The sequence below is a fragment of the Glycine soja genome, chromosome 17 (assembly GCF_004193775.1).
Source record: "Glycine soja cultivar W05 chromosome 17, ASM419377v2, whole genome shotgun sequence".
NCBI lineage: Eukaryota > Viridiplantae > Streptophyta > Magnoliopsida > Fabales > Fabaceae > Glycine > Glycine soja.
In genome coordinates this window covers 35,171,333-35,194,628 of record NC_041018.1, presented here as the reverse complement: position 1 = coordinate 35,194,628, position 23,296 = coordinate 35,171,333, and the positions used below count along the sequence as shown (strand labels likewise).

At 31.9% G+C, this 23,296-nt stretch overlaps 1 protein-coding gene and 1 pseudogene across 2 annotated transcripts; both read right to left on the bottom strand.

The window, feature by feature from the left end:
* Positions 1–3,836: 3,836 nt before the first annotated feature.
* On the bottom strand, positions 3,837–7,513 carry LOC114392286 (annotated as a pseudogene). Its single transcript, XR_003662277.1, has 5 exons — positions 7,061–7,513; positions 6,836–6,935; positions 6,016–6,115; positions 5,227–5,315; positions 3,837–4,623 (listed from the first exon to the last, which is right to left on the bottom strand). The product of XR_003662277.1 is annotated as an uncharacterized LOC114392286 (transcript).
* A 2,215-nt stretch (positions 7,514–9,728) lies between these two features.
* On the bottom strand, positions 9,729–15,087 carry LOC114391433 (UDP-N-acetylglucosamine transporter UGNT1-like). Its single transcript, XM_028352444.1, has 10 exons — positions 14,739–15,087; positions 14,549–14,625; positions 12,951–13,112; positions 12,719–12,852; positions 12,252–12,382; positions 12,099–12,143; positions 11,909–12,006; positions 11,270–11,377; positions 10,270–10,326; positions 9,729–10,181 (listed from the first exon to the last, which is right to left on the bottom strand). The coding sequence occupies exons 1-10, from the start codon at positions 14,887–14,889 to the stop codon at positions 10,107–10,109; spliced, it is 1,038 nt and encodes a 345-aa protein (XP_028208245.1). The 5' UTR covers positions 14,890–15,087; the 3' UTR covers positions 9,729–10,106.
* Between the last annotated feature and the right edge of the window lie 8,209 nt (positions 15,088–23,296).

Here is a 23,296-nt window from a genome sequence, read left to right as displayed (position 1 = left end):
AAGACGGTGAGGGGTGCACTTGATTTAAATTTTATTTTTTAAATATTTAAAAAATAAAAATTAATGACATAGAGCTGTGTGATTATATGATTATTGATTGATAAGGTGATACTGTATTTATCAAGTCATCACTCAAACGAATACATTTTAGTGGCAAATATTAAAATGAAATACAAAAAATTTATAAATATATGAAAAAAAATGAATATTTAATAGTTTTTAAAGAGCAGTTTTATTTTTTATAATGGATCATATCACAATAATAATTTATAATTATTAATAAATATAATTACCTGAGGGCGAGCCCTGGTGCAGCGGTAAAGTTGTGCCTTGGTGACTTATTAGTCATGGGTATGCAAGGGTAAGACTGCGTACAACATCCCTTCCCCATGTCTTCGCATATCTATTATGACTTACCTCTTTCAGTAGCTAATTTGAAACCCACCCCATGTGAAAAAAAAAATACCCCTTTGGAGTAAAAAAGCCAACAAGAAGAGCAATTAACTGGCACGACTACCGTAGTATTGTATTGTACGGAAAGATGATTGAGTGATAGTGTGTAACATTGTGTGATAGTATTTAGAGTCAAAGAAGAGTTTGTTCACGGCTTTGCAGAGACAAATTAGACAAAAATTTAAGATGACACTCTTCTAATTGAATCGTGATTCAGAGATGCTATTAATCTAATTTATACGTGTTATCTTTTTGTTATCTTTTTAAAATAACTGAAATTTATAAAATGATATAAAGTCACTTTCTATTAAATGACTCTTATTCATAATTACATGATTTAAATAATAAAGATTGTGTTAAAATTATTAATATTTTGTTTTGACAGAAAAATTATTAATATTTTATCTAGATATAATCATGATTTTTCTTATATAAGTTGATTTTTGACACATTTATGCAGTTTAAAAACATCGATAAATTAATGAGATCTAATTCAATTTATTGAATTAGATGTATGAGTATTATAAATATGTTTAATTCTTATGAATAAAAAAAATTATCATTAAAATAAAGATCTCATGACTTTAATTTCAAAAACGTATTTTACTTTAAGTCAAATCTAACAATAATTAATCTTCATTATAGAAGTGGTTTTGACGGCAAATAAAAATCATTGTATACTGAACTCTCATGGACCAAATGATCCCTTAAACCTTGTTGATCTTATCTATATTTGCGTTGCAAATTTTCATTTTCTCAACCTTAATGTACCTAACCACCCACATAATTTTTTCCATTAGAGCCATACAGATACAACGATAAAAAAAAGCTCCGCAAAATCTTCAATCTCTGTCTTTTCCCAAGATGCATAACATTAAACGTCTAATTGATTTACTAGTTAGTGAAGTTACAACTAACGATAACATCCAGAAACGTGCATTTTTTGTTCATTATATCATGTATCAAATATAGAATGACAGAGATCATTTGCAGTCTCTTTCCATGTTAATAGAGATCCATCTCGGAATTCAATTAAAGATCATCATAAACTTTGCTTGAATAGAAAAGAAAATTCTTATTTGAAGTGACCGGAGATATTTTAGTGAAGGAGAGGAGAAAGAAGTAGATTAAAGAAAAAAAAATTGCTTAAATGGAAGTGGGGAAAAATAAAAGTGACATGATATTAAAAAAATAAGAGGTAATAAAAATGTAATATAAGAACCAGTTTGATTGGACTGGCAGGTGGTTATTGAACTCTGATCTTTTAAATAAGATATTAGATTCAAATTTTGTACATGAAAAAATACTATTAATTGAAATGAAAAAAATTCATTAAAGATGATGTATCAAATATATAATTTGCGTTTCATTTTATTGTTATAGCTACAAACTCTTAGTTTGAATTGTTTGAAATGTTATTTGATAATAACTATTTCTCTGATTAATGTATTTTAAAAATATAATCTACCAAATATATGTAACAATAATTAATACCTAAAAATATTATACGTTTATTGTAAATAACTCTTAATCCAAATTACAATAATATATATATATATATATATATATATATATATATATATATATATATATATATATATATATATATATATATATATATATATATATATATATATATATATATATTCCTCGTCAAAGATTTCTCTTGTTTTAGAGAAAATGAAAGTGCACTAACAATCATATTTTGTCTCGAAATAACACATTTTTTTCGTTGACTGTTGTTCAAAACAGTTTGCAAGGAGTAACACGGTAACTTTATTTCAACGATGTGCAAAATTATATTGCTTTCTCACTAGTTGAGAGGGGAATCACTGTGCCACGAGATTCACCGAAACAAATATTTATCTTCGCATCAGCAGCATTTCACCGAACATAACATAAAAGAGAGTGGGTGAAAAGGTGAGCTCATATTGCACCAAACCACAACATGCGGCTCCGGTGACAAAGACTATAGATAACTAGTCCCTCAATGGTACTAGGCACAAGTTATCAATTTGAGTGTTTTAGGTGGTGTTTGGTTTAGTAGAGAAATAGAAAAGATAAAAATACAAGACAGATAGAAATTAGAATAAAAATAAAATAATATGTTTTGTGGTTTAATTTAAGAGAAAGATATAAGGAATAGAATGAAAATAATATTATAAAAATATAAAATTACTTTAATAACCAAGGACAATACAATAATTCCCATAAATACTTTATGAGGATACATGGATGCATAAAAAGAAAAAAGGGGGCAATTGTAATTTATAATCAGTGGCTAACTTTAGAGTATTTGTGGGTTCCATTACTTTCACTTATTCTTTGTTCATAATCATTTCAATCAAACTAGTGTGTAACATTTTCGTCATCGATCAATTATTTCTCTCAAGCAAATCAAACACGACCTTAATTAGTTTAACTGTTTACTATGTAGAATAATGTGTCAAAATTCCAAGTTTTTATTTCAATATTAATATATTATTCAAACTCATAACTATCCAGCGAGGTTACATATTGGTACCGAAATCCAAAGTCATAACAACTACAAACATACTTCATTTGCCTCGGCGCAATGAAGAAAGGAATGTTTCTAGCATGGACCACTTACTCAATTGGTCCATTGTGGACAAGCATTTAAAGCCATTGGATGCAACTAAGGTCTAATTCGCCTTACTCAAACCCGACTCCAAATCTGAACCTGGATTCCTGACCCTTGATTTTTTATTTCTTTTGACGATGGTTGATGATTTGCTTGTTGGTTGTTGTGTTTTGAAGTTCTATGGGTTTTTTTTAAGATCTGGATATATTTATTGCAAAGATTGAAGGTTAGAAGTTGATTGCGCGATAGGGAAGGACCACCGAAGGTGTTGGTGGCAGTTCGCTATGTCAGAGGTGGCACGACGGGCGTCGCGAACTCACAGAGTTGGCGCACAACAGAGAAGGACATCACAAACTCGTACTTGTTGAGTTTGTTTCATCAACAAAAATAGTGATTGCGATGATGATGACGGTGTTTTGGTGTTTTAGTGGATGATTCTGCCTTTTATTGTTGGGTTCATTTTGATGGATGATGATATGAGATAAAATTGATGACAGAGAGGAAATCAGGGCTGGTGGTGGTGGTGGTCACCGGAGAGTTGCAGCACTTGGGGGAATGGACTTGGGGAGGAAGAGAGGGGGAAAAGAAAACAGAGCTCCACCATCAACAGCTTGTGGCAATTGACGGCGCAAATCCAGAAAGGAACATAGATCTAGTGTAGTAGATGTATAACAAGAGAAGTGAGACTAGATGAATCTTAATGGTCGGTAAAAGTGGTCCACCTTGGATGGATACTAGGTCATAGACTCATTGGCTCAAACTATACACTACAGTATTGAGATTTATAACAAACAAATCTTGTCACTTAATGGGTCTAAATTTAATTACCACCCATAAGTGAGGGAGGATGTGTGATCCGATGTCTAGATTTAAGGATCAAATTAACCAACAATTATTGAAGTTCAGAAGTAAACTCTCTTTTTTCGTGACAACAAATACCTTAACTTGATATTTTGCTAAAAATATCATTGCTGAAGACATTGATGTTTCTAATCCTAAGAACCAACGGACGCACATTGGAAACTCCAACTCCAAACCGTTTGTTTATACAATAGAACCATTAAAAAGATGATCTACATCTTGCTGCCATCTCAGTCAAAACAGCAATACAGTTTTCACACGCACATCATTTGCATAGGAACCAAAATTTTCACACCTCGGCTTTTTCATCTGCTGCCATCATTGGATATGTTGTGCGGTTAGAAAACACCATTTGTTAATGCGGTCTCCATGGAAGTCTCCGAGAATAGTGCCTCTTCCTGCCAAAGCATACAATACTTCTAATCTTTCTAAAACTACCAAGTAAACATTTGGGCATAGTTGTTGGCCAAATCTTGCTTTTAGTTCTAGTTCTTCTCACAACTGCCAGTGGAGTGTATGAAAACAGCTCTCCCAAAAAGCCAGCTAATTTGTTCTTTCCAACACACTCTTCTTCTCTTTCTTCTTCTTCCTCTTCTTCAATATGGTGCTTGATCTTCCCATTATCTGTGGCTTCATCATCAGAACCAATCTCATCATCATCACAATTTCCTTTGGGTTGATAGCCATCCACTTGCGATGACCTGCACCTTACATTTATGCCATTCGGTTAGTGTAAGGACTTGCTTCAGAATCAGAATAACACATTTTTTTAAAGTAAAACATCCAGTAAGCAGCAGATTTTGAATTATTATGGGTATGTGCTCTTTTAGATGCTATTCTTTTATTTCAAGCATATGACAAATGCCTGACTGACAAAAATATATCTTTATATCACTTAATTGCTGTAGAATGCAGATGGAAAAACAGTAATTTACAATATGTGATGAGATAATACTAAATAATAAAGTGGAGGGATCAAATTACTCCAAGAGTAACTTTAAAACAGTTACTCTTTATCTCCCCCATTCATTATGACTGATGTTCAAATGTTCTTTGACTGACAAAGTGGTTAACATAATTAGCCAACGTGTTATAAATCAAGCATAGACAAACAAAAGATATTTCATTAAGCCATTAATCTTTATTTGTGGCTTAATGAAATATCTTGAAATCAAGAAAGCCTGAACAAACTATGGCATAGGCCAAGAATCATCTAGTGTAACCTGACAAATAGCATGTTGGTTCCTGCATCATGCAGGCAACATCTTAATATATGCATAATTAACAGGAGACAACTGGAGAAGTTTTACCTCCTGTGTTGTTTCAAATAGACAACTCTTTTCTTCAACCGCTTTCTTTGAACACAGCAATTGTTTGTAACATGGCGGATGAAACGAAGCTATGCAAACCAAAGTATAAAAAGAGAAAGAAAAAAAAATATTAAGATCAACATAATTCTAACTAAAACACATTATAGAAGTTATGATAAAAGGGAGGCAGTCCTAACAATGGCAGGATACTTAGTTCTTAACTTTGATTGATAACAGATAAGAAAGCAAACTAGAATCAAATGAGCTTCAAACTCCTTTCCCATTGCAGAAAGTAACCATGAAATGCAACTAAAACCATAAAATGCTAGAGAAGAAAACTTCAAATCTTTTAAGATATAATATAATAGTACTTCTGCAACGCTAGGAAGATTGTATCATACCCCAACAAAAGTCACATGATTCACAAGATTATAGTCAATCTTTATTTTTCAAAAACATTGACTGATTGACAACAAACTAACCATTTATCTGATCAAAGAGATACATACAAAAAATGCATGAAACTCACATGCACTATACAGAGAACTTCCATCTGCAACTTTTGCACCCCGAAATGTTAATTTTCAACCAAAACCGTATAAGAACCAAATATGGATGATGACAAAAGCAAATATCTGGAGACTCCAAACTAGGAGACTGAAGGAAAAGAGTTATGAAAGTACATGGATTAATTCAAGTGTGATAGTTAAGCAAAGTATTGCAGTAAATAGTGAAGGTTTAGACTTTAGATCAAACTGTCTGTTAAATAAATCTTAGCAAGCTACTAACCTGGTCACCATCCTTGATACCATAATTTCGAAGATTATCCTTTTCTGTAACTAGCTTCTGTCCATCATAGCATAAGCAAAACTGCCCCCAGACATGTGCCCTTCACAACCCAACGTAATATATCAATATCAATTTAAATCATTGCTATGTCAGCATGAGTTGCAAAGGACTCGTATATCCTTGATACTCCGATAAATATAATGATTTTTTTAAAAGATATTTTTTGATATGCATCTAAATATATCACATATCATGTAATTAATTTTTAAAAAATAGTTCCTACTTTATGGCATGATATGAATCTAAATATATCACATAACATGAAATCTCAAAATAATCATTCATTGATATTGATATAATAAGAATTAAAAACAAATTTGTGTGATATCTACATAAGCTAAATATATATTTAAACTAATTTTAAGTATTTTCTTTGTATTCCTACCTTACAAAAAAAAAAACACTAATCTTAAGTATTTGTAAATTGTAATATGCTTTTGATATGATAACTTTAGATTTCAAATTTTTTAGTCTGAATTTTTTTTTTTTTGTGCTCGTTTTAACTCCTCGTTTATTTTCGTTGTCCATATCAGTCGGAGTTTAAAAAATTTCCCTTCCCCCCATTATATCGACGACAAACAACAAACGAGAAATTAAAAACTAGGCAAAATTACAGAGACAAACTACCAAACTGTTTCAGAAACATATTTAACCCTTTTGAACTATTTAACAACAATAAGAAATTAAAGATATAAAATTCCTGAGATAAAAATGCTTAAGAAAAACGCAGATAATCACTACTAGAGTTTAGTGAGTTTACCATGAAATTTTGGCAGGCCCCTTGTGAGGCACGTGACTGAACACGGCCTCCACTGCGTCCTTCAGTTCCGCAACGGTGGCGGTCTTCGAAACTTGAATATCTGTGAAATGTGAAGTTGTGAACAAACGCATGCATCTACCAATTTTTTTATATAAAAATAAAATAAAGTCAATAATAAAAAAAAAAAGGAGAGGGAATGAATGTAGTAGAATGATGGTTGCGTACGGAAGCAGGAACCGTCGAGTTTGAGAACGGTGAGTCTGAGTGGTTGGGAGGGAAGCCTGTCGTAGAAGAAGCTTTTTCTCGCGAAAATGCCGTCGATGATGGCGAGCGAGGAGGAGGTGGAGGATCGGCGAGGGCTTTTGGTGTTAGGGTTCGGTTTGGCCACAATTAACTGCTTTTCGTGCTCGGTGGCCATGGCGGATGGATGGAACTAGAGCGTGAAGAAGCGTGGGAAGGAGTTTATTATAGAAGGAAGAGATTCTTGTTGCAGAACCACACGCATTGTGCAAATTAGGGTTTCGGTTTTGGAAGTGTGGTTTGGGTGATACTGCTTCTGTCGGGGAGATTCTGATTCCAGTGAAAGGAAGAAAGGTAGAGATTCTGTTTGTGTGTGCCTCTTTGTATCGAGCAAGAGAGAGAGAGACACGAGTGGAGAAAACCGTTGCCGAAGCCGGCAACGGTCTATTTCCTTGGGCTTGGGCTTAATTTTGGGACTTTATTCACGATAACGGAACTTCTTCAAAGGGAATTGCTATTCTCACCTCCTCTTTTGCTATTTAAACCTAGAAAAATGTTTGATCGGATAATGTGCTATCTAACACCTAGAGAGAGACTAAACAAAGAGAGTTACAAGGCAGACAAACCTTATTTTTTTCTTGTAAATTATGTTTTTAAATCTCATCAACTTGTTTGACATTATCAACTGTTTTGAATATATGATGATTTAAAAACAATTTATAAAATATAAAAAAATTACACATAATTATCCTGTCAAATTCTTCGATGATGTGACAAGTCAATGGACTATCAACAACACATTTATGTGTCATCAGTTAACTTTGTTACTTGAGTACGTGGACTAAAATAAAATAAAAATACAAGAAATAAAATAAAACAAAAATCTTTAAAAAAAACTTCCCATGTTTTGTTTCTTACTATGTCTAGTACGAAGTATCTACCAATTTTATTATAGGTGACTAATCTTCAGAGAAACATGATTGATCACCTATAGTGAATTCTTCACTCCAACCACATTTTTTTCATCCGCAAACCCAAGACCTTCCTTAAGTACACTCTCCTTTATTTAAAACATTTGCACATTTGTGCATTTTAATTAAATTCCTATTTAAAACATTAAGTTTCAGACATAAACTCTCCTTTATATAGAGAGACCAAATTGCATCCTTTTAACATTTATTAAAACAATCACTCGTTTGAACATGTATCAATTTTTTATTATTTCTATTTTGCCGTCATTTCTTTAAACATTTTGGTTGATTTTCATCACTTTTTTGTTGATAGTGTGATTATAGTATTATTATAATTAATTAATTAATTAGTACTGTACTGTTATTATTATTGGTACATGCGTAAAATTCAATGTAAACTCTAGGGACCAAGATATCCGTTGTTTGATTTGCAATTGCGACTGGCATTGACTTCGTTAGTAAAGGCTCATCCTCCTTTGTTGGTATCGTTGCTAAAGTTGCTATCTTGAGACTTGACTGCTAATTTGGAGCACATTCTTTGGTGTGTTACTTTGTTTCGGTTGAAGGGGATAGGAAAGAGGAAGGATTGATGAGAGACGAAAAAAGAAGCTTGAATTTTAGTCCTTCAATCATTTGGTCAAGAATGATAAAGGAAGGAATCAAAGTTTTAGGTGGGTTCCACATTAATTTTATGTTCCAAACTAATTCTAGTCAACACCAGTAGTTAAAATTCCAACAAAAATTTTGATTGAAGGTAATCCTTCTTAAGAAAATCTCTTGATGCTCAAAAAATAATAAAGTAATTGTAACTGGCTAAAAAAATTTGTGATTTAGGTTAGTGTATTAATCTTCTAGGTAAGTCATAACCTTAACATACCATTGATGTTATATCTAGTAATATTGAGAGTATTTCTTCGTTCTATCAATTTTATGTTCTTTATTTCCAGTCCAACTTAAGATAAAACAAGGAAAAGAGCTATTTTTTATATAAATACAAAAATATTCATACCTTTTTAAAAAAAAAATTCTTACTTATATCACATCTCATTTCTTGTTTGGGGTATTTATGCTATTCTATAAATATTTTTTTTTCTTTCATTTTCTTCCCTATCAAATGATCTGAAAATTCATCTCACTTCCTATTATTTTTCCTTCTTATCTTTTTCTTTAATTTCAAGATTTGAAATGTCTGGTACACCACATTTACATTGCGTTTGGTTAGCATAAAAGTAAAAAAGAAGAGAAAAGAGAAGAAAGACAAAAATGTTCACATCTTTTGTTTGGTTCTGCTGAATACAGTGCTTGTTAACAGTTACATCTTACAAAAATATGCATGAGAAAAACACAAGATATAGCTAGTGTTTTATATCTAATTTTTAAAATAATATTTTTTAATTCATTTTATATTATTAAAACTAAAATAACGATATAATATTAAGTTAAGAGCTTACTTTCTTAATATTTTACATTTTTAAACTCTCACATCTCATTTTTACTTAAAGGCATTTATGTCCATAAATATACATTTTTTTCCCAATCAAACAAGGAAGATTATATCTATGAACTATTCCAAATATGCGTTAAGTGAAAATTAGTCTTCTGTCTTGAATTATTTAGTAGTAACTGTGAAACACTTCTTCTATCATTCTAAATCCGTATTTTCAAACCAGAGGGGGGAGGGATAATGAAATGAATTGGTAGATTTAAATTTTCTCTTAGATCAGAATACAGTGCTTGTTAACAGTTACATCTTACAAAGATATGCATGAGATTCATCAAATGCAATGGGTGAACATACTATTAGATAATTAGAAGTTTGATGTTTGAATACATTAAAGCCATGACCAGCCTTGCTCGTCTGATTCCCCAGAAACTGTTTGTATGTCAACTTGTATTAGCAAAACTTCCCCAAAGTATAAGATTAGTCGATCACAAGTTCCCAAACCTGAGTTTGATTCAGATTCTTCTCCCTTCTCAAGGGATGCAGAGATGGGCAGAAGACTGAAGCACATGGCACTCCCAAATTGAAAAAAAGACATCATCTAGAGGACTTGAATAAGTTACTTGCCAATGAGCTTGTAGTAGGCGTATAAGCCAGATCCGGCAAAACCGAGAAATTGCCCAATTATATTCCACTGAAATCAAATGAAAACACATTCTGTCATCAGTAAAAATATCCACTCAATTAAGAACAGAAAAGCAGCAAGGACAAGATATACTCACAAAATCAAATGGTAGCCCACCAAAAATTATCCAGCCAAGGCCAATAGTAAATAGATCCTAGACATCAATACAGAAGAATCAGAAAGCAGAAATTAAAAGCTGCATAAAACAATCATGACTCTTGAGAAAAATAATAGAGCTCAAACTAGAGAGAAAGTAAAAAGAATTATTAATAAGACAAGAAAATCAATGAGAATGGAATACAGATAGAGAAGTGAGCAGAGCTGAGAAAGTCAGGAAAGCGTGGAGAAAATGAGCTCACAGGAGCTCTATGCAGCAAAAGAGAATTTTCTCCTCACGGTTGATTACATGGGGATATCTAATACCATGTTGAGAAACATGGGAGAGCCCAAATTAGAGAGAAAGTAAAGAGAATTTGTGAGAATGAAATGGAGTACAATTTACAAAATGAGCTATACTTTGGTTTATATACATGGAGGAGGAGACTAACTAATATAACCATCATCTTAACTATTTCAACCAATCCAACTATCCCTAATAATGACATGAATATCAAAAACATAAAATCAGAATATATAAAAGCGATAAAGGAGTGCACATTAGACTCCATGGCATTAAGTGGAAAAGGTATTCTTAATCCAATTAAAATCAATATATCGTGTTACGTCAGGATGATGTTCTAATCAAAGATTTTCAATGTCAATTAAGCCTAATGGATCAGAAACTATTATCTGTAAAAAATATTAAGTTCTTTTTCTTTTCCCCTACTGTTCATGAGTCAAATATAAATTCAAGACAAGACGATTTCCCAAGAAAAACACCACATTAAGCTCATTTCTTTGCTTCCAAAATAAGCTTGCAACCAAAATTTATGCCATTTTATGTAAATTCCCCCCTATCTCTCTCATTTGTATCAGTATCCACAAGCAAACTAACAGTTGATTACACTTAGTCAAAGCCTTATGGCATCATCACTGACAACCTGTAAATCTTGGGGCACTATTCATGCAAGGTAAAACAACAAGCAAGGCATACATACCTTCAGATTACCACAAATTGTCTGTGTCACAGCTGAATTTAGTGTTGTGTTCAGAAAAATACAGTAATTCAAGAAGAATGCCAGCACGCAGGAAAAAAGCAAAATAACCTGCATAAATAGAAAATACAAAAATTACAACTTCTCATAATTTCAAATTAAGAGGAAACCAAGTTTAAATGCAGATTGATGATATAGACAGAAGGCAACTGCTTCTCTGTGAACAAAAATACAGACCTTTAAATTGCAAGAAAAAATGACAAACTTCACACAATTCTCACCTCATCCAATCAAATAAATTAAAAGACCCAAACAGACATGGAATGATGGAGCATTGGCAATTTTAACCTATATTAAAAGCCAAAAAGTGGAAAATATACACACTTTTCCTCCTTACTCTTCAATTCCTCTATCTAACAGAATACATAGACCTATTCCCTCTCTCATATCTAACTAACTCATCTCCCCTAAATCACCCTCTTGGGCCTTTTGTCACTAAGTTAAATGAAACCTAGTCTGCTAGATTAGTTGAGTCAGGATTCCTTTCAAAATGTACTATATTTCTTTTGGCAAGTAACCAAAGAAGGTCCAACAATGAATACTACAACTTTTTGAAGGAGAAAGACTAAAAGCAGAACATACGATAAAACCAGGTGAGAAGAGGTACGGAAAATTGATTGTTGTCATCAAGTCACCACGAACAAATGTCCAGATGAGCAAAACAGGCCCACATATAATACCTATAATAAAATAGAAAAGTATTTCAAATAAGAAATTTTGTTACAATAAAAAGGGTAAGTTTAACAGGCCATTATACAAATCATAAGCTTACCATTGCACCACATTAGGCCAAAGCTATTAAGACCACTAGTTTTCCCTGATAAAAAGACACGATACCATATAAATAAGAAAATATGCAGGCTTGGAAGAAAAGAAGGCATAAAATTTCACTTTATTTGAGAGAGTAAAAGTATAGGAATACAACCAATGCGGGCTATGGTTGCAAGATATATTGCTGTGGCGATGTTCGACATGAAAACAACAGCATAGCCATAAGCATCAAAAGATAAATCCCGTGCTCCAGCAACAAACGCACCAAAGACAATCAAGCCAACACTGATAACATCCTTATAAATTTCAGTTAAATGAAGGAATCAGGCAGATGCTCATTCAAATAACAATTTGAACTTTAACTTCATTGTGTTTTTGTATGAAAAGGGAGAAATAACCAAAAGAACAGCAATGCAGTAATGCTTAATGCAAATGTATATCATTTTTTTTATATTAAAAAAAAAAAGTTAATGCAGGGGGGGCATCTGACATAACTTAATTTCCAATGTACCAAATATAGATTGCATATACTAAGTCTAAGTGTAATGCACAACATGTCCCAATAAGTCTAAGTATACTGCAGTGCAGATTATATTATCCAATGGAGAAAAAGCAATTTACCTGAAAATAACAGAAGGTGTATATCTCTGCCCCACCAGAACAAACTCTACAAGCATTGTAAATACCACTGTGGTCCTCCTAAGAGTTGTGTACATTGGAACATTTACTCCACGAACAGACTCCATGGTGACTAGCTAAGGAGAAGTACAGGGGTGAATAAAAAAACAATAAACAAAAACTTACTAAGCAGTTGTCCTCTTTTTCAGGGTGGAAGGGGCAAAGAAGGGCATACCATGTAAAATAAATAAGCTCCTGACAGAGGAAGAGTGTGCTTCAAAGTCTTCAATGATACAAATTTTGTCGAGTTATCTGATATGTGTAAGGATTCACCTGTTGAGAAAGAAATCATCCTCCAGCATCTCAATAAATAGAGAAAGCAGCACGAACATACCATCTGCAGAAAAACAATAGAAGATTGTTTAAAATTGTGAAATGAATCAAGTGGATCTTCACAACAATAGATTGACAATTGTAAGGCCTTAGTGGCCAATAGAAATGTAGACACTGCATGACATCCTAAAATTTTAGATTCAATACAATTCACTCTCTTCTACTCTTCTCCAATGCATGCAATAAAAACTCTTGCATTATTGCTTATAATAAGTTGATTAACGTATGGAGCATCAAAGTGTTAATTGAGCATCAAAGAAGGAAGAGAATGTAGAGAAGCCGACCAATAGAAAAAAATAAACATAAAAAATCAATAAAGCAAGTTTGGAGCAGAACTACTAATTTGCATAGTATTCCATCCTCTATGACAAAGAAAATATGGACTGTTAATATAAATCAATCAAGCATGACAACAATGTGGATTATGAAGTTCGTTTACATACAATTTTTCTGCATGAGATGCCTAAAATTTCTAATGGAACACAAACCAGCAGCATGTCAAGTCTAGACACATAATAATCACGAAAACAACAAAATCATGGATCCTGTACTGGATAAATCCAATAAAGGTACTTACTAGATACACATACTTGTTTTCTTCTTTCTCTTCTTTCAATTTTCACTATCAAAATATGTTCACACATGTTTTTGTCAAGTCAATAATTACAATGAGCCAATAACACTCACGTACAAGCCATTCCAACTTCCAAGCAAAAATTAAGTTTTGTTACTAAGTTGTCCAGTATGGTAACTAATCAAACAAAATGCTACTCCACCCCTTAAAATCTTGTGCTCTCTATAGGTATTTTTGCTTTCTTTATATAATACATGGAGTTTCATTCAAAACTTGGAGTTAATACCTTATTGAATAATATTTATTTCACGACTTATTTACCACACTTGCCATTGCACATGCATATAATCAAGGTTTTGACAAACGGTCCGCAACTGCAATCAGCCGCAACATCAAGGTTTTCGGGGTGTCTGAAACTACAACAACAACCAAAATAAACCTTGCATATAATATATCCTCTCATGCCTTGTATTTTAAAAGTGTTGTCATACCACAAACATGAACAATGAACAAATATTTTTTTGGTTTTTCACCAAGGATATTCCCCAACTGACAATCCGAAATTAATTTATTTGAGGCGTAGACATCACTAAAGTGGGTTTTGCCTCTTCCAACAAAGTATTCACCATACATGTGGCCAAGAATCGAACTCCTGACAACATGCTTAAGGAACCTGGCCAGTGGCTCTAGCTACTACTAACTATGTTGGACCTTGTTGGTAACATGAACCAATTTTAGATTAAAATACTTCTAAGCATGTCCATGCAATTTACAGTCCAATAATTTGGAGAACAATGGTCGATATATAACAAATGAAAAACTAAAACATTTATAGAAAATTACGAAGACGAAAGTAAAAAAAAAACCTGAAGAAGTGTGATGACGTTAGCGGACGGAAAGTTATAAGACGAAAGCGCTGCTTTATTGAACATCACCAACAAAACTGCATATAACACAGAAAAAGGAAGATACTATTAATTTATAAAGTAACTGAAAATTGAAAAAAATTGACGACGAAAGAACGTGGCGGAATTGAGAGAAGAGAGGAGAGGTTACCGGCGCAGGACATGTAGGAGACGGCGGCGAAGGCTCCGCGTTTGGTCATGGCGGAGCCTTTGAAGAGCTTGTCGTCAGCGTCGTGGCTCTTGGGAGGATCAGACACCGGGAGCATCAGATTCTCCGACGAATTCGACGGTTTCAGAGACATGGAGAAGGTTGAATTGAAGAGAGGGAAAGGGTTTGGTTTTGGTTTTGGTTCTGCGATTTGATTGGAGTTTGAAGGAGAATTCGAGGAAGGAAAAGCCAATGAAGGAGACAGAGAGAGAGAGGTTAGAATCAGACACAGACGAGACGCCACGTGAATCCCAACTCCCCCACTTGGCGACTCGGTCAACTCGGATGTCTCAAACGGGCTCCGCCAGGCTATATTTTTTTTCCAGTACTGTTTTTTTTTTTTTATCCAATTAAACACGGTACAATGTGAACTAGATCTCTTGATTTTCCAGTTCTGCTTTTAATCCTTTTATACCTTTTTTTAAAATAAATAAATCTTTTTATCATCCTTAAATAATCTTTTAGTTCATGTAGAATAAGAAGTTTTGTATTTTAGTCTTTAAAGATTTTTTTTCAAATTTAGTCTTTTAAAAATATTTTGTTTTTGAGAACTCAATTTATTTATTAATAAAAATTAACAATACTAACAATTAATATTTATTGACAAAAAAAATATTTGATTTTAGTATTTGATGTCAATTGACAATGTTAAATAACATTTCGATGTTGACAGTTTATTGACTTATCATGTCAAATTTAGGATCCAACCCAATCAAATTTGATCGATTTGGTTCGGTTCAGTCTTCATAATTTTTTTTTAAACTCAATCCATTCATGAATGATTTGGTTTAGTTCGGGCCAATGAGTTACCCATTTAAATTTGATCTTTTTTTTCTTAGAATTACTATTTTATATCATGATTTATCCAAATATCCAAATATTATCAAATGTCTGAAAACAGTAAAATTGATTCATTTAATACCATCAACATAATATTCTAAAATAGACTAATGCAAATTAAAACAAAATATTCTTCAATGAGATTTACTATAATAGTTTGAATTACAATTATTTCCTACAAACTAACTTCTTCCAATAAGTTTTGCTGCAACCAGTTCTGTTGAAACAAATTAACAAAATATGATTCATTAATATTATAAACATGGCAGAAAAAATAAATATGAGAAAAAGTGAAACAAATAACAATGTACCTAAAAATAATACCTTAAGAAGTTCCAATACTATTAGTCTCAACACTTGCAATTTCAACACTTGGAGTCTCAATATTAACAGTATTTAAAGTCAAACCAAATAACTCTAAAAATGTTGATCAGATCTCTAGATCTAAACCCGTACATGAACGGTTTTGATCGATTCGGTTCAGTTTTGACCCAAATACATAAATGACTCAACCCAAATTGTTCAGATCGTTTGGGTCAATTCAGAATCGCGGGTGATCCGTACTCGTGAACACCCCTAAAAACACTACTTGAAGTAGCATTTTAAAAAACGCTAAAAGCTATTAAAAAATTTGTTTATCGAACAGTTAAACAAGTTTTTCAACTGGTAAAAAAGTTAGAAACTAACTGAAATATCTTATCGAACATAACATTTATGTTGAAATGATATGCTAGAAGATAGCTAGCTACTATGAGGCATCCTTTCTCACACAACAAACATGGCTTATGGCTACAACTCCTCAAACATCAACGGTGTACTAAGTCCTAGCCTAGAAGTTCAGCCATCTCTATGAGTGGAGATCCTTCACCACCCGATGTAAGACTCCAACCTAATTGGTATAGATGATTTCTCTCTACAAAAGCCAAAAGGATTTTTTTTTTCCTACAAAAGATGCTTCCAAGTGCATCAGGAGCAAACAACCCTGAAAGATAATTGACTTGGTAAGACAAATTTCAGAAGGCATAAACTGTTTAAAATTTATTTTGAAGTTAGGTTATTTATATTTAAATATTTTTATTCTGAAAGAAAATTAGCAATGTAACGCTCGACTGCTTTCAAAATCATTGATTGTCCCCCCTATAAATCAACACAAGATTTTTTAATGTGTTTTATCTTCACTCGTATGCTTCTTGAGAAACTTTTTGAACCATAATTATTTCAAGTCAAACACGCTTAATGTCATGTGTACCCAAGTTAACATCATTAACATCAAACTGACGGAAAAAAAAAACTTAATTGATACAATTTTAACAAGGTTAAATTGTAATTTTGGTCTCCCTAGTTTTCCAAATCCATGATTTTAGTCCCCTTGATTTTTAATTGTAACATTTGATCCCCCTAATTTTATAAGTTAGCGATTTTGGTCCCCTAATAGATTACTAACTAATAATTGTGATTATTAGAGATATTAAATTAATTAAAATTAAATAAAAATAATTAATCATTAAAAAACTTTAATAAAGACTATTAACCCAAATGTAGTGTTGTTACTGATGGAGTTGTGTGTGACAATGGAATTGAAAGAGGTGTTTGCGAAGAAGAAAAGTACGGTGTCGTGGAGAATTAGGATTATTAATAATTTTTTAATAATTATTGGTTTTAATTAATTTATAATTAACTTAACAATTAGTCAAAATTATTTGTTAGTAATCTACCAAAATGATCAAAATCACCAATTTATAAAATTAGAGGGATACAATATTATAATTAAAATCCAAAGAAACCAAACTCATGAATTTAAGAAACTAATGAACCAAAATTATAATTTACCCTTTTATCAACTTGTACCTCGAGTTATTTAATGCTTCATCATTCAAATCAAGTCAACAATAAAAAAGATAAGCAATTTATTTAATGCTCCATCGTTCAAATCAAGGCAAATTAGAGAGAACTCTACACCAGTCCTTAAGGCACCTCCAATGAAGATTTCTTCCATAGTGCTTAAGTGTAAGAAATTGTTTCTTAGAAGAAACTCCCCATTGGAGAGTATCTACATGGCATGCGAGTTGCTTCACCAAAAATTCAGGTTTCTAATATAAGAAACCATTTCTCTAAATAATTTATTTATTTTTTGAACATCACCAACTGAAATCAAAAGCCAACCAAACACCAACATCAACCAATGTAACCGCAAGCAAAATGAAGAAGAATAAAGAAGGACGCGCATATCGTCATTGCATGCGCGATGTTCAGTGTTGCCTCTACGATGTTCAACGATGAACAACCCTGACTCCAGAGAGGTGACATCCCTGGCTCCATGATTATCGATGATGAACGGTACTGGTGTGGTATGGTGTGAGGGGTGATTGAAGAAAGATCACGTGAAGAGAGAAAAGGGTTTGGAGAAAAATTGAGAAAAGAAAACAAGGCAATGGGGAGGAAGGATCTCAAACATTGAAGAAAGGAAAGAGAGAATGGCTTGGGGGGAGGGGGGGAGGTTCTAGAGATATTACCGTTGCCCGTGGACCATTGTGAGATAAGGTTTTTTTTTTTTACTGTTAGATATTGTTCACTATAAATTTGGGTCAGTATGATGAAGTTTTGAACACAATATTTTTACTCCTAATTTTTTTTCCTTATTCCTATCAAGCCTTAATATTTTTTATTCTCTCTAAAATGGATCTCAATCAATATAATTATCAATGTTATTGTAGTTATTTGAAAAATCAACCACCCCCTACAAGTGAAAATTCTCAAAATCCACCACACATTTTTTGGATGTTTCTAAAATGAAGAATATCATATATGCATGCATCATATTGCATAGCATGATTGTTTGAGGATGAACATGACACATATCAAAATAATATTGATTACGATAGTGTTGGTAATAGCACATCAACATTCAAAATATCTTTAGGTGTTCACCCTAGTATCAAATCAACAAATCTCCAAAGGAGAGCAGAGGTTCATGACAAACAAAAATATCGCTAACTTCAAGCAGATTTAGTTGAACATATTTGGAAACGTTTCAGAAATGAAAATAACATTAATTAATTTTATGTAATATTTTTTATTTTTCATCATTATGTTGGTTTTTATTTCAATGTCATTGTGTTTAATTATCTATTATTATGTAAAAATGTATTTTTATTGTTATGCATTTCCTTTCAATGTTATGTAATTTTTATTATTTTTAATTGATATATAATATTTTCTTCAATTATTCATATTTATTATTTGTAAACATAAAAACTGAAAAAATGAATTAATTATTTTATTTGAATAATAATTAAGTTATGATAAAAAAAATATAAATTTGTGAATTTTTTGAAGTTTTTTACAGTTTTTTAACATTTAAGTAGAATTTTGTTTGAGTTTCTTATGAGTGACATGACAAGGTGGGAACCACAAAAAGTGTTGCGAAGACCACAAAAAGATGATTAAGAAATCATGATTGAAGATGCACTTAACGACTAATCCCAAAACTCTTTATAAAAGGCTTAAAAGACTAAGTGAAGACGGTGACTCTAAAGAGGCATCTTGTGCTAACTTTTTTAGCTGTTTTTTTTTTATCTTAATGCTTTCTTTTCAAGTGTAAAAGGGTAGATAAAAATATTAAATTTGTATGTTAGGAGAATAGTTTACTGAACTTGTCCTTATGCTTTTTTTAGTGAAATTGGTGAAAACCTAAAGAAGTTTTGCTAAAGAAGAATACTCGTGTAGTTTCCTGAAAAGCCAAGTGAGAAACAATACTTATGTGTAACTAGAGAGGCTTGAAGAAAAAAAAAATACCAGTAACAATGAAGAATACTTAATTACTTATTCCCACGACTGTGTTAATGAAATTCATGATTGGAAGCCAAGGATTGGACATAATCTCTAGATGAGATGAACTAGTTAGTATAATTCTCTCATGATGCCTTTCATTCTTTTATATTGATATTTTCTTATCAAACTAGGGGAATTGAATTACTTATATTGTGATTTTTTTAATTGTTTAAGTTTCAAAAAATGTTTTTTTAATGCCATGACAATTTGTTTGTTTATTAATTAAAAGTTAAAACACATTTTAGAAAAAAAATTATAAATATTTTTTAGATTTAATTACTTATTTGATTCCTAAATAACTTATAATACATCAATTTGGTTCTCAAATTTTAAATTTTTTCAATTATAACATTCAATTGTTATAATTACATCATTAAGTCATTTTCATTAGTTTGATGTTAATCACATTAAGTTAATACACATGACATATGGCAGTGACATGACAATCCTAAGTGAGTGTCACATAATTCAATGGTCAATCCTTTGCTAGGTAATTCAGGTGATTCAGGTTTCAAAGGGATTCTTTGTGATTCCTTGAGGCAATGACAACTGGGTTACTCTGGGTTTTGTGGTTACACTACCAATGTTCATGCTGAGTTAATGACAATTTTTCAATGGTCTTGGTTAGCTTGGGATTCATGTTACATGAATGTCATTTGGGAATTTGACTCAATGACTGCTTTATGTTTTATTCACAAACATAATTCTTCATTGCATCTTCATGCTTCACTCATCAATCATATTCGATTCTTCATGGAGAGTTATATCCTTTTGTCATGCGCTTGTTAGAATTAATGTCTCATGGGAGAAACATGTGACTTATGTAGGCACTAATAAATAAATAATTAATAATTAAGGACTAAATTATAATTGGGTTAAATAGGAGAAGTTTCTGAAGGTAACTGCTACTTGATGAGAGTAGTGGTTATAAAAGGGGTTAATACCCACTAACGTGAAACAATGTATCCTTCCTGACATAAAAGTTATCTCTCATTTATAGTCATCACAACCATAGAGAGATAGAAAGAATAGTGTAAGGAAGTGAAATCTTGTTTCTCTCCTCTTCCTAGGAAATCAAAGTACACCGAAAGGAAGTCTTCCTATGGAGAAAAGTATGCATTATATGTTTATTTATTGTTTGTGAGAATCATAGGTTTCAAGATCCTGTTGATTTTCTATAATTGATAATCTAGGAAACTCTTTAAAGTTTTACATGTGGTATCATATGAAATTTATGATTCTCCAATAATGATTTAATTTCTCCCAATTATGCATGAACCCTAATTATGAAATTTAGGGATTTTTTTTCCGCTGCAAGTATGAATCTTGTATTGAAAAGGGCATCAATTAAATTAGCTTTCAAATCACAAGTATGAATTTGTAAAATTATATTATTTTGATTGCGTTCAATGAAGAAAAACTTATGATGTTTGTACGTAATGGGTACTTTGAATTGTATATATTAAATTTGGGGAAAGATTTTAGATTTATCGTTTTGTGCTATCTAATTTAATTTGATTATAATGAGTGGTGTCGGTTTTTCCTTTAACATATATTGAATGTGGAAAAAGCCATTAATACTGCCAGTTTTTATTTCTAATGGAGAAAGCATCCGCCGTCGGCACGTACGTTTGTGGTAGGGCGAAGGAATTTTGAAATTGCTATTTGCAACCCTTTTTTGTTATTTTCAATCCCACTTGCTTATTTTTTCCCCAAAAATTATTATTAAATGTGATTAAAGGATTGAAAGTTTATACCCTGTAATTAAATTAACGTGAATGCTTTGAAATTATTGGTAACAATAGATATATATATATATGCTACATATTTCTTTGAACGTGTTTGAATGCAAAACACAAATAAATGTGAATATTATTTTATGGCCTAGAATGAAATTAATAAAATGGCTATGAATTGTTAATAGCAATAAGTATGTGCAAACCATATATATTTGGTTGGAATTAAATGTATGTTGAATTTGTTAGTCACCAAAGTGACTAAATTTATCAAGTTATTTAATTTCAAATTAATGATTATTTCAATTATTCATAGAATAATGGATGCTAAATTATATGATTATTGGTTTATGGATAATTGAAATTCATTGTTATAAGGCATTTATGGATCGCCCAAAGGTTGATTAGTTGTTCTTATAATTAATGAATATAATTATAAGCGATTTGTGTGTATCATTAGTTTTATTTATATACCCAAAGGAAATAGATACTACTAATTGGTGCATATTTAATTGCCAAATAATGTTAAGAATTTTTATTAGCATCATCATGTTTGTATGTTGTTTGTTGGTGTATCATCCAAAGGAGAACATCAATATACATTGGTTGTTATCTGAATCATATGTATGACATGTATTTTATGTCTCAAAACACTTATGTGAATTTTATTATGTAATACATGTTTCCAATTCACTGAATTCTCATGTATCATTTGTATCAATTTTAATGGGCTTAACTTCTCTGACTGGACTGAGCAAGTCCAATTTCACCTCGGTGTTTTGGATCTTGATATTGCTATGTTGGAAGAGAAGTTTGTTACTATTATTGATGCTAGTAGTAATGAAGAGAAAGTCATTATAAAGCTTGGAAAAGATCTAACAGACTCAGCCTAATATAAATAAGAATGACTGCTACAAACAACATTAAGACAACTCTCCCTAAAATCGAAAGTGCTAAGAAGTTTATGGGATTAGTGGGAGAGCGCTCTCAAACAGCTGATAAGTCTGTTGTTGGGACATTAATGAGTATATTGGTCACCATGAAGTTTGATGGTTCACGTATTATGTATGAACATGTCATTCAGATGACAAACATTGCAACTAGACTAAAAACCTTGGGAATGACTATGAATTAGAACTTTCTTGTTCAGTTTATTTTGAACTCATTATCGTCTGAGTATGGCCCGTTCCAAATGAGCTATAATACCATGAAAGATAAATGGAATGTGCATGAATTGCATAATATGTTAGTTAAGGAAGAAACAAGGTTTAAGAATCAAGGAAGTCACTCAGTCCATTATGTAAGCCACCAAGGGAATCAAGGAGTTGGAAAAAAATTTATGAAGAAACATGATAAAGGCAAATGGTCATTAAAGATCAATGACGACTTTTTGCAAATCCAGAAGAAGGTATCAAAGGGCAATAATTGTCAATTTTGTAGGAAATCAAGACATTTCCAGAAGAATTGCCTAAAGTGTAAGTCTTGGTTTGAAAAGAAAAGTGAGCTTAATGCTCATGTATGTTTTGAATTTAACTTAACTGAAGTTTCCCATAATACATGGAGGATTAATTCTGGATGTATAACTCATGTTTCTAACACTATGCAGTGATTCTTTACAATCCAAACCATAAGCCCAAATGAGAAGTTCATCTTCATGGGGAATAGAGTGAAAACTCCAGTGGAAGAGTCGAAACTTATTGTTTAAAACTCGACACTAGACATTGTTTAGATTTGCGGGAAACTCTTTATGTACCTAGTTTATCTAGGAATTTAGTTTCATTATCTAAACTTGATGTTACTGGATACTCTTTTAATTTTGGCAATGAGTGTTTCAGTTTATTTAAGCATAATAATTTCATTGGTACTAGTGTTATTTGTGATGGTTTATGTAAATTGAAATTAGATAGTTTGTATGCTGAAACTATTTTAACTCTGCATCATAATGTTGGCACTAAACGTAGTTTAGTGAATGAACAATCTGTTTTCTTGTGGCATAAACGTTTAGATCACATTTCTAGAGAAAGGATTGAAAGATTAATAAAGAATGAAATTCTTCCTTATCTAGATTTTACAAATATAAATATTTGTGTGGGT